This window comes from Hemicordylus capensis, chromosome 9, assembly GCF_027244095.1.
Source record: "Hemicordylus capensis ecotype Gifberg chromosome 9, rHemCap1.1.pri, whole genome shotgun sequence".
NCBI classification, from domain to species: Eukaryota; Metazoa; Chordata; class Lepidosauria; order Squamata; family Cordylidae; genus Hemicordylus; species Hemicordylus capensis.
Window position 1 is genome coordinate 22,979,238 of NC_069665.1, and position 11,487 is coordinate 22,990,724.

Consider the following 11,487-nt stretch of genomic DNA (forward strand, 5'->3'; position numbering starts at 1 on the left):
AGCACTTAGAAAAGAGCTCTGCCTGTTCTGTGTCCGATTTTGAGCTAAATGTGAATTATTTCATGCCCCTGATGAGTCATTGGGGGTGCAATGGGGTCTGGTCCCTCCCCAGCAGTGTTCCCTGTAAAAGGGATTCCCCGATGATGTCGATTATAACTCCCATAACCCCCAGCCAATGACCACTGCAGCTGGGGATGATGGAAGTCAAAATCAACATCTGGGGTGCCTGTTAATAGGGAACACTGCTCCCCTACCCCTCTAGTGAGCCCCCTTCCCACCCCTGACTCAGCTACCTGTTTTGTCTGCCCCCCCTCCTTCCCTTCAAGCCTCCCCCACACCCACACACCACATTTTGCTTGTCTTTCCAGTAGCATCAGCATTATGGCAGGAGGGAGAGAAATTTTTACCCCCTCTCTCCTTTCTGATATCTGGCATCATGGCTATAGCCAGAGCACTGGGGAACGTTAATTTCCCAGAGCTACAGATTAGTAGTGCTGGGGAAACCGTCCTTGCCAGAAGGCCAGGTGTTGGGAGACAGGAGGAGAAGAGATATCTCTCTCCCTTCCTCTACAGCCAAAGTATCAAGCAACAAAGTGGAGGTGAGGGTGTGGAGGTAGGCACCTGGATGGGCAAGGAGGCCGGGGAAAGAGGAAAGATCTCTGCCTAATACCCCATTCAGACTGTACAAGTCAGAATAAACTGTTCTGGCAAGATGGACCAATAGTCTGACTCACTGTGCAGCAGCTTCCTATGTTCATTGTGGAAAAAAGGAATGGGACATCTAGAACCCTACCATTGACTCCTTGGGCCTACTTAAATCTCCGCTGTATAGTTGAAGAAGACCAGAACATCCCCCGCCCCCTGGCCTGCTTTCTATTATCTTTTTCCTTTCTTTTCTCTTTTTCTTTTTGTGTATATCAGCCTGTTATCCTAGATGGATATAGATAATTCTAGTACAAGTCTTCACTTGCTGATACATCATGGGACCCAGAATGGGTTTTCCAACCATAGCTGACTACCTTCAGCCTAGAAATGCCCATATCTTCTACTACCCAGTTTCAATGCTGCCTTAAATCTTTGCTCAACCGCTGTCCTTATTTTAACTGATTTACAACTGGTCAATCAATACGTTAATCATAAAACACCAATTACAGTCATTAAACCTTCATTTTACCCTCTTGGCCACTAATGTCCTCCAACAATGTGTCTTATCCATTTTAAAGGCCATCTAAGTTTGTGGCAATCGCCACATCTTCGGCAGTAAATTCTGTAAGTTAATTGTGCAGTGCATGAAGAAGTACTTCCTTTTGTCTATTCCTGAATCTATCGCCTGTCAATTTCATTAGGTGACCTAGCATTTTAAGAGGTGGAGAGAAAATCCACTCCATTCACAGTGTTACAAACCTCTACCTACCATAAAGGTCCAAATCCAAATGGATGAGCCTAGATCAGTGGTCCCCAACCTGCAGTCCTCCGGATATTGCTGCACTATAAATCCCATCATCCCCAGCTACCAGTTATTGTGGCTGGTGATGATGGGAGTTGTAGTTCATCAAGATCTGGAGGGCCACAGGCTGGGAACCACTGACCGTCTAGACCAGGCCTGCTCAACTTTGGCCCCCCAGCTGTTGTGGGACAACACCCATAATCCCCAGCCACAGTGGCCAATAGCCAGGGACTATGGGAGTTGTAGGCCAACATCTTCAGGAGGGCCAAAGTTGACCTTTGTCTAGAGATGTAACTGTCTAAAAATTAGAGCTATCTTTCCCTTCCAGCTAAGCATTGATTTATGATATCACAGTGGCTTGACTGTTTGCAGGTGGGTTGCCAAGACAACACTCCCAGGAGTCTTGTAAGAACACAAATTGTTACATCACAGTTCATTGATGGTTGCTTCATCTTCTCCAAGGTGGGCTAGTGGATTTAGCATTGCAAGAGGGGTGTTGGGTGAACAATGAAGGCCTTATCTGCCTACTGTTAGGATATCTTTATGGTGGCAGGTCCCCATAACTGGTGTCCTTCCTTGTTACAAATCATAATTATGGCTGACAACTGGAAGTCATCAGGGAGTATGGATTGGCTAGATAGCAAAAGGGCAAAAGCGTTAAGGGTTTCCAATGATAGGGAGGCATTTCAGGTATGGAGCATCAAAGCATCAAAGCAATTTATATGGATGTGTCTTTAGTCACCAGTCAGTTAAAGGTAAAAGTCTGTTCTTGCCTGGGCTGCTTCAGCTCAAATCTAAAATTCTGCAGGCAGCCATGTCTGGGGTGGTGAACATCCACCAACGGCTCCAGAGAAAGGGGCAGAACCAATGGCAATGGAAAGGAGAAATGCAGGTGCTAAAGAGCACCTACTGGAGAGGGTCACAAAACTGGCCGATTGCCTGATATGGCAATTGTCTTCAAAGAATCTTGGAGATGGAAGGGGCCTTGGGGGTCTTCTGATCCAACCCTCTGCTCAGTTCTCATGACTTGTGGGCTGCCCGGAGGCATCTGACTGGCCACTATTGGAACCAGGAGGCTGGACTAGATGGAGCCTTGGTCTGATAAGGCAGGATTCTTCTTGCTGGGGCCGGGGCTGTGACTCAATGGTAGAACATCTGCTTTGCATGCGGAAGGTCCCAGGTTCCATGCCTGGCAGCTTCTCCAGGTAGGGCTGGGAGAGACTCCTGCCTGAAGCCTTGGAGAACCACTGCCAGTCAATGTGGACTATACAGGTATTATTGACTCAGTATTAGGAAGTTTCCTATGTTCCTGCGTCCTTAACATCCTGGTCGATTGTGTCTAATAAGCCAGCTCTATCCGCCTTCCACTCTGCCACCCTTAATGCAGTGGCAGCTGGTGTGGGCACCACCGGGGGCAGGTGGGTGGAAGGCACCATTAAGCATAAATTAGTAGGTGCTTACCTCCCGTACCACGGCACCTGAAAGCTCTGACCAGCAGTGGCGCGCCACCCAGCACCTGCGGCGGCAGCGGATCGGCTCACCACTCTGCTGGCGGAGGCCATTTGCATGGCCAGCAAACCGCCTCCATGCATTTAACATATTTATATACCACCCAAAACTTAATGCCTCTGGGCAATTGACAATAAAATACAAATTAAAACAAAATTAAAACATTACAATGTTGAAATAATTTAAAATGGAACACAATGTGAAAAACTGTAGGTCTAATTAAAAGCCTGGGTGAACAAATGCCCAACCTACAGCGCCCACTTCCTGGGGGAATCGCCCAATGCACCGCACATTGTGTGGTGCATTGAGGGATATCCGGAGATTGGGACACGTTGTCCAGGCCTCCAGAGCTCCATGCTGCACCGCGAAGCGTGAAACATCTGGGAGCACACACGCCCAGCAACATTCCAGCAATCATCTGGGGGTGGGGGAGGTGAGTTAGACCAGCCTTCCCCACCCCGCACCTCTGCCCACCTGGTCATGTGAATGGCCCCATGGTCTTGCAAAATGCAAGCCCTTTTGTGTGTGTGTGTATACGCTTAGATTTGTTTCTTTTGTAAATAAAATAACAACCACCACAGCCTGATAGCCATAATCTCATTCTCTTTTCAGCTAAAGAAGATTAGGCGATCCCTTGATTCAATGAAGACAATGAACGATAACTTACTCAAGCAAGAGGAAAGAAAAGTGAAGAAGTGGCTCAAGAAACACGCCCAGGTTTCACCTTCAGGGTCATATAAATCATTATGCAAGGTAATGAATCATTTGAGCAAGGCGGGCTGGCAACATAAAAATATTTGGTATATTAAAAAAAAATCAAGGTCAAACATTAAAAACCAAAATGGCCCCACAATTCCATGGCACCGTTCACAAGCCATGAAAGTGGGAGGACCCAGAGGTCCCCACACAGCAACAGTACATCATCACAAGCATCATTCTAGAACACTTTAGGTAGAAAAAATGGCAGCCACTAGCTATTATTTATTATTATTAATTTGTATTTATTTATATATTTACTTGCATTAAAGACTGCCCTCCGACCGCCGCCAAATTCTTTGCTATTAGAAATCACGGGGCAGCTGCTTTCTGGTGAATCAGACCATTGGTCTACCTAGCCCAGTAATATCTACACTGACTGCCAGAGAATCTACAAGATTTCAGCAGAAGGCTTTCCCAGCCTTGCCCGGAGATGCCAAGGATTGAACCCAGAACTTTGCATATGCAAGCAGATGCTCTACCATTGAGCTATGGCCCCATCCCCTAAGGGGAGTATCTTGCAGAAGGCAGTGCTCACATGTAGTCACCCAAACAAATGCAAACTGGAGTGAACCCTGCATAGCTAAGGAAGCGATGGACACTCACTGCGAAAAACTTGGCTCTCCACTTTGGCTTGGTCCCTTAATTATCATTCTCCACTGTATGTGCCCCTGGATGTGCCCATGTAGTGTTCCAGCCAAGTGTCTGATTAGCTTAATTGAGCTCAGCTATTGTCTACACTGACTGGCAGCAGCTTTCCATGGTTTCAGGCAGAAGTCTGTCCCAGCCCTCTGTGGCACTCCCACATGGCGGGGCTATAGGCTACGGAGGACCCTGGGCCTCAGAGCATGAGCCCAGGCAAACAAGCCCTCAACTGTCAGGCCGATCAGCCTGTAAACGTCACAGATGGGTTGCTCAATATGCCGCCTTCTTAGCCCCCTTGAGGACTCACTGGGCTCTTGCCTCTGGCAGCTCTTGTCCTAGACTGGCCCCTCATCATGGGCCTGGTCTGCTTTATATAGTCCCATCACATGGGGCCTGTCTCACAAGACCGCCATGTCTTGCAAGACTTCGGCTCAAAATCTTGCAAGAGTTGCTTGGCTTCTCACGAGATTACGGCGTCTCACCTCGGCATAATCTCTCGCTCACCACAGGGCCAGCTGCAGTCTTTCACCGCTGGAGAGAGAGTTTGGTGGCCTCCCAAGGGGCTCAGGAGGGGAGGCAGTGCCCAATCAGGCAGGGCAAGTTCGTTGCCCCTTCCTTCCACCTCACTCGCTCCTTCGTTGGTTCCCTGACACCTTCTCTGGGATTGAACCCATGGCGTCCTGCATATTTATCTCACCTAACATAGGAAACCATTGCGTAAAAACTGGGCACAAGCTTGTTAACCACCCAGTGTACTTCAAATCTTGAAAACAAGCAGAGATAAAGAACAGGCTCATTCTCCGTCTTCAAAGTTAGGTATCACCTCTCGCAACTTTCTCTTGAAGCAGTGTTAGGACATAGCATGTCATTAAAATGCACCAATTAAAATAAACGGATTCCTTGAACACAGTCCAAATGTTCCTCGCCTTCTACAAACACACACACAACCGTTAAGAAAATGCCATCAGCCCAAATTTCTACCATCCTTTCATCCTCTTCATTCAACACGGAGAAAGGGCTCACCACTGGTTCTCAAGTCCTTTGGATCATATTTTCCTTAAGTAGCAAATCAGCATCTCTAGGGAAACATTTGTCTGTATTTGCCATCTGTCTCTCACTTTCCCTTGTGAACGAAAAAAGGAAGGAAGCTCTCCTTTTAAAAAGGAGTGTGTTTATCCACCAGCTGCCAATGAAAAGGGAAAAGTGTGCCAGCAACTTGGTGTTTTTCAAGTGCCTAATACTACTCAATTTAAAATGCATAATAATAAGGATCATGCATCTGTTACACTTCATAAGAACACAAGGATCGCCTTGTTGAATGCAATCAAAGGGCCATCCAGTCCGGCATTCTGTTTCCAACAGAAGCTGCCAGCCAAATGCCTGTAGAAGCTGACAGGCAGCCATGACAGCCAGCATCTGGTCATCAGAGGTATACTGTCTGTGAACAGGGAAGATCCATTGAGCTTAGGGCTGGGCCAAAGGTTCTCCATAGATAAAGTCCATCTTGAGATTTGGGGAGTTCAGTATCCACTTCTAGGCCAAGTCAGGTTCTCTGCCAAGGAAGGGATCTTGGAGGGATGCAGACCTTGGACAGCTCTAAGGGGAAAGGATTCAGGACCATGGCTAGCTCCAAGCAGAAACCCACAAGAGCCGGGTGTTATAACATAGGAGGAATGCTGTTCCAGCAGCTTCTTGAAACAGACTGCTGGTTTTTATGGCTACTGCCGAGGCTTGGTGAATTGGCCCAGCCCCTTCCTTAGGGAAGACTGTTGCTTAAAGGGGCCTTGCCCCATTTTCTAAGCACTGGCTTCAGTGACATTGGAGAACCTATAGTACAGCTGGCAGGTCTTCAGGGGACTCCTCCAAACTGGAAGGTGAAGGCAAGGGCTATGTCCTCAGGTCGTGGTGAAGGTGCTGGCTCAGGTTCCCTGCTTCTCCTGGCGTGTATGTTAGGGATATATGAACTGGCTCGAAATCAAGCCGGCTCGACTTAGAACTGGTTCTGTTTGAAGGCTCGACAACAAACCAAACCAGACCCAGTTCAGTTTGAGGTTCAGCTGAACTAGGCCGGCCAGTTCGAACCATACCAGGAAGGCTCAGTTTTTGGTTCAAGCTCGAAATGGTTTGGAACCGGCTCGAAGCCCTACCAGCAAAGGGGAATCTGGCAAGGATTTCCCTTTACCAGTAAAGGGGCGGGGGGACTTCCCTAAGCATGGGTGGCAATAAAAATAAGTACTCAGAAGTTGCAGCTGTGGCAGCTGGGGGCAGGGTGGCGGCGGCGGAAGTTGCCCTGACCCCCACTGGCCTTCCCTAGAGTCTCCTGGCTGGTTTAGGCTCAAACCTCTGCACAGGTGTGGAGGCCATTTTGTTTTCCTGCACACATGCACATGGGCCATTTGCATCACCATGTGGTGACACAAATGACCCATGCACATGCACGAAGGTAAAAAACATGGCCTCTACAACTGCACAGAGGCCTGTTTGGGGCCCAAACTGGGTGGCCAGCAGGGGTCAGGGAAGCTTCTGCCACCACTCCCACAGCTGCTACAGCTGTGACTCATGAATATTTCTTTTTACTGCCATCCACACTTAGGGAACCCCTGCCTCTTTACCAGTAAAGGGGAATCCTCACCAGATTCCCCTTTGCCAGAAGGGCTTCGAGCCGGTTCCAAACCATTTCGAGCTTGAACCAAAAACTGAGCCTTCCTGGTATGGTTCGAATGTGGTCTGGATTCAAACTGAGCTGAGAAACCAGGTTTTGTGCACACCCTTGGTGTGTGTGTGTGTGTGTGTAGAGCGGGTGTCCTGGTGGTAAGAGGTCTTGATTGTAGGGTCTTCCAACTTTGTCTCAACCCCTCAATAGTCTGCCCCATCCCCCATTTGAGGGAAATCAAGATCCACGGTCATGAGAATGAGTAAGTGCTCTACATCAGATCTGCACGACTTTGGCCATCTAGCAGATGCTGGACTAATTCCCATTATCCCTGACTATTGGCCACGGCAGCTAGGGATGATGGGATCAGTAGTCCAACAACAGCTGGTGGGGCAGGGTTGTGCAGCCCTGCTCTATGTTCTGGGGGAAAGAATGTGAAAAGAACCCTTTGCTCTGTCATGGCGTGGGTAAGGGTGAAGCCTAGTCTACTTATGCAGTGGAATGAGATGAGATGGAAATGGAACTCAGAAGTACAATGTTGAGGCAACAGAATGGGCTGTAGATTGCAGCTGGGGAATACCAGTTTAAATGCTTCTCCACGTTTAAAAAAATAAAAGCCTCTTTGAAAGCAGGAAACTAGCACATTAGAGAGAAAGCTACTGGTCCAGCCCTCTGCTGGTTTTTCTGTTTGCAGGGAGTTTTTAATGCAGGGAAGCATTCAAAAATTGTATCTCTCACCTGCAGTCAGGAGTTTAAGCAGCTCAACATTGGACGTCAAAATATTGCCTGCCACCTTGATGTTTGAAAAGTTGGACACAATGCTAAGTAAGTCAACAATGTAGACAAATTTAAAAAGTACATGAAGTCTTCTTTTTCCAAGCCATTATCCAGTTATCCTGAGTCGAGTCAAGACACAGACACACGGCCAGTCTCTGGGAAAGAGTCTCTCGAGATCCCGTGGAGCCAGTTTGGGGACCATTTGTCCAACTTCGTGAGCTTCCTGCGGCTACCGACAAAAAGACCAAATGATGGTAGGAAATGTTGCATTCACAAGACTTCAGCCACTTTTCCGGGTTTCTCTTAGAGATATAGGTTTGGATCCAAAGATGTCCTACTCAGAACATGCCCTACCCAGAATCTGTACCCAGCTGGGTAGGATGAGAAATCATCCTATCCGAGGCATAGCAGATGATCATGCTCCCTGCCTCCTACTTTGCTTTTTACTCACACTGCAAGGGTTGAGGCTCAAAGGAGTCATCAGACTCAGACAATGAGGGCAATGGTGTATCTTTGGGACTTGGTTGCAGCCATAGCTCCAAAGAGTCCTGGGGCCTCTCCACTGCCTCATCTCCCAAACTCTCCACATCCACCCTGGTAGTGGTTCATGACTCCGTTTCTCCGAGCCTCACACTTGATCTTTTTCAGACCGGAAACACTCTAAGGACCTCACGCCCTTCAGCCGAACTGACATGCCCTTGCATACTCTAGCAGGCCCAAATGCCAACAGTTCCAGAAACAGCAGCTACAATGTGTTCCCACCAAACCGGGACTCACGGAAGGGCAGCCACTCCCGGCAGCCCAGCTTGGATAACACGACCTCCCTCCAAGAAGCTGTGGCTCTCTTCCCTTCCTTGCAAAGGCTGTCGACAAAAATAGAAAGGCTCTCGCTCTCCAAGCTCCAGCTCCACAGCCCAGTCTCCGGGTTCCCCACGCTGCAGAAAAAACTCAAGGGCATGATCGAAAAGGCGAAGGAGGAGGATAAGCTGAGGTCACTGGAGCCACTGCCTCAGATCAAACCGGAAGAAATTCTGAGCTGCAGGTGGGAGAAAACACAAGAGCAGCAGGGTGGGGGTGAGGGGTGAGTCCGTGGGCCTGCTCAGATGTTATTTGGAGCCTGGTATTCCACAGCAACTCCACTGTCTTTCCCAACAAGCCCTGGGGAAATAGCAAAGTGGGCACAGGGGCTGCCAGGAATCACTCCTTAGTGGCGACCCTTCCGTGAGGCAGGGTGAGGTAGTCTAGGTGTGGAGGAGCAGCAATTGCCAGACCCCCACCAACATGGGGGTTACACCGCCATCCACTGCCACCACCCTTCCTCTAGGTTTTCTGGAAGCATCATGTTAGCCATTGTGGGAAGCAGGATGCTGGACTAGGTCAGGGGCTCCCAGCCAGGGGTCCTCCAGATGTTAGGAACAGAGGAAGCTGCCTTCTACCAAGTCAGTCCCTTGGTCTACCTAGCTCAGTATTGCCTACACAGACTGGCAGCAGCTTCTCCAAGGTTACAGGCAGGACTTTCTCTCAGCCCTACCTTGGAGATGCTAGGGAGAGAACTCGGAACATTCTGCATGTAAGCAGGCAGGTGCTCTTCCCAGAGTGGCCCCATCCCCTAAGGGAGAAGATCTTACTTTGCTCACATGTCTCCCGTTCAGATGCAAGCAAGGCAGACCCTGCTTAGCAAAGGGGACAATTCATGCTTGCTATCATGAGACCAGGCTAGTCCCAGCTACAATTTATTGTGGCTGGGGATTATGGGAATTGTAGTCCAGTAACATCTGGAAGACCACAGGTTGGGAACCACTGATCTAGATTATTTACTTACTTAGAATATTTATAGCCCTCCAGTGCAATATGCTTAGGGTGTCCCACAAGAACAGACCAAAATATAAAGTGAATAAAACTCAGGGAAAGCTGGATCTAATTAAAAGCAAATTTGCAAATTAGAAAGCTACTAGGACAAGCAAAATTCTGACAGCCTCTCTGAAAAGATAAGTCTTGAAGCGTGTGTGTGTGTGTGTTTGGGAGGAATGGTGCTATGGGAGGAATGGTGGCAAAGTTCATGCAGGAGGGCATTCCAGAGTTGAGGGCCAAACCGAAAAAGGGCCCTGTCCCTGGTCCCTGCCAATCAGCTCTCAGTCAATGGCATGGCCACCAGCAGAGCCTGAGATGGAGAGCGGAGAGCCCTGGAAAGTTCATATGGGCAAACAAATGGTCTGTTCTAGGAGGGTACTTTGGTCTGTTCCAGGGGGGTACTTGCTGTCCTTTAACATTTCACCCTCTTCTCTCCTTTGCCCAGGTATCTCCGTTTGTCCCAGAGCAATATCAGCACCTTGCTGGAGCTATGTAAGGAATCCGGCATTTACATAGACTTACATCCCCATATGAAAGAATCGGACATTGATGCTAGCACTATTCTCTCCTCCTCCCCCAGCAAGACAACTTAGATGATGTGTGTCATCCCAATTCAGCTGCCTTTGGATGACACATTGTTTAGAAAACAACCCATCGGGTGCACCTCTGCTTGGAAGAGTTGATCACTCCTAGAGTGACTTCACAGAAGGATTGCAATGCAATGATATAATGAATCTTGTACTTGCTGTGAGTAAAACTGTGTGTTGAAATGCTCTTTGGTAGTGGTCATTACAGAAAATGGGGAACGAGCCGTTTCTGAGCAGAAATGTCTAAATTGTCAGATGATATGGTGCATTTGCTCAGGTTGCCTTGAAATGCTATCAACATAAAATGATAATATTTATTATATCCATATAAAAATGGATTGGACCAGAGGTCCACCAAGTCCTCTGTACAGGGTGGAGCATAGCTCAATGGAAGAGCATCTGCTTTGTGTGCAGAAGGTCCTGGGTTCAAAAACTGGCAGGTTATCGTCAGGTCAGACTCAGAAAGACTCCTGTGTGGGATTCTGGAATTCTGTGTGGAATATTCCTTTGAGACTAGGAGGCACTTCACACAATCAGTGTGAAGTGCCGGAGGGGGTTCTGCAGGGAGACAAAAGAGTAGGGAGAGAGGTGCAGAACCATGGGTCCATTGGACCTGCAGCTCCACATTATGTGTAAATGCAGCCTTTCTCTTCCAACCTATCCAATGCCACAGATACCCAAGTCTGCAATGGCATTGTGCCAATTTATGCAGCATATTTACATGCTGAAAGTCAAAGACTACGGCTGGTTTACATAGACGCATCCCACGAGGTTCTTCTCGTAGATACAACCATGAAATCGGTGTAGTCATAAGAGAAACACATTCAGCAAAGAAAGTTGTGTGTGGCTGAATGAATAGATTTTCATTACCATCCCTTAGACAAGCAAGAGTATTAATTCTGCTCTTTTTCCAGCAATAAAAAATACCTCAATGTTTTCTACTCCTATGGAGATCAAGGTGAACAAGCACAATGTTCTGTCCACATACCCTGAAAGAAAACAGTGAAGAATTTCCAAGTGTTCAGAATCTTGTCATAGTAGGTGTTTAAATGTGTTGTGATGAAACGAGACCTTGCCTCCCGCCTGGTGAAACAACAGCCGTTCTTTTAAATAATGCTTCCTTTCATACTTTTGTGCCCATCATAAATTATTAGTTCAAGGTTTATGACCTGCTATGCTTCATTTTTCCATGTGCATTCTGGTCTATGGACCACAATAAATGAATGTACAGTGTTTTCTAATATGTATTTTCTATTACGACG

At 47.8% G+C, this 11,487-nt stretch overlaps 1 protein-coding gene across 5 annotated transcripts in view; it reads left to right on the top strand.

Moving 5' to 3' along the window:
* C9H16orf78 (chromosome 9 C16orf78 homolog) overlaps positions 1-10,602 on the top strand; it is a 28,222-nt gene extending 17,620 nt beyond the window's left edge. The window contains exons 1-5 of one of the 5 annotated variants that reach the window (XM_053271287.1): positions 1,840-1,909; positions 3,569-3,709; positions 7,891-8,041; positions 8,436-8,829; positions 10,084-10,440. In XM_053271287.1, the coding sequence (XP_053127262.1) occupies positions 3,599-3,709; positions 7,891-8,041; positions 8,436-8,829; positions 10,084-10,231 (804 nt within the window). In that variant the 5' untranslated portion in view covers positions 1,840-1,909; positions 3,569-3,598 and the 3' untranslated portion in view covers positions 10,232-10,440. The other 4 variants (XM_053271285.1, XM_053271284.1, XM_053271286.1 and 1 more) reach the window with 4 other exon arrangements.
* The last annotated feature ends 885 nt before the right edge of the window (positions 10,603-11,487 follow it).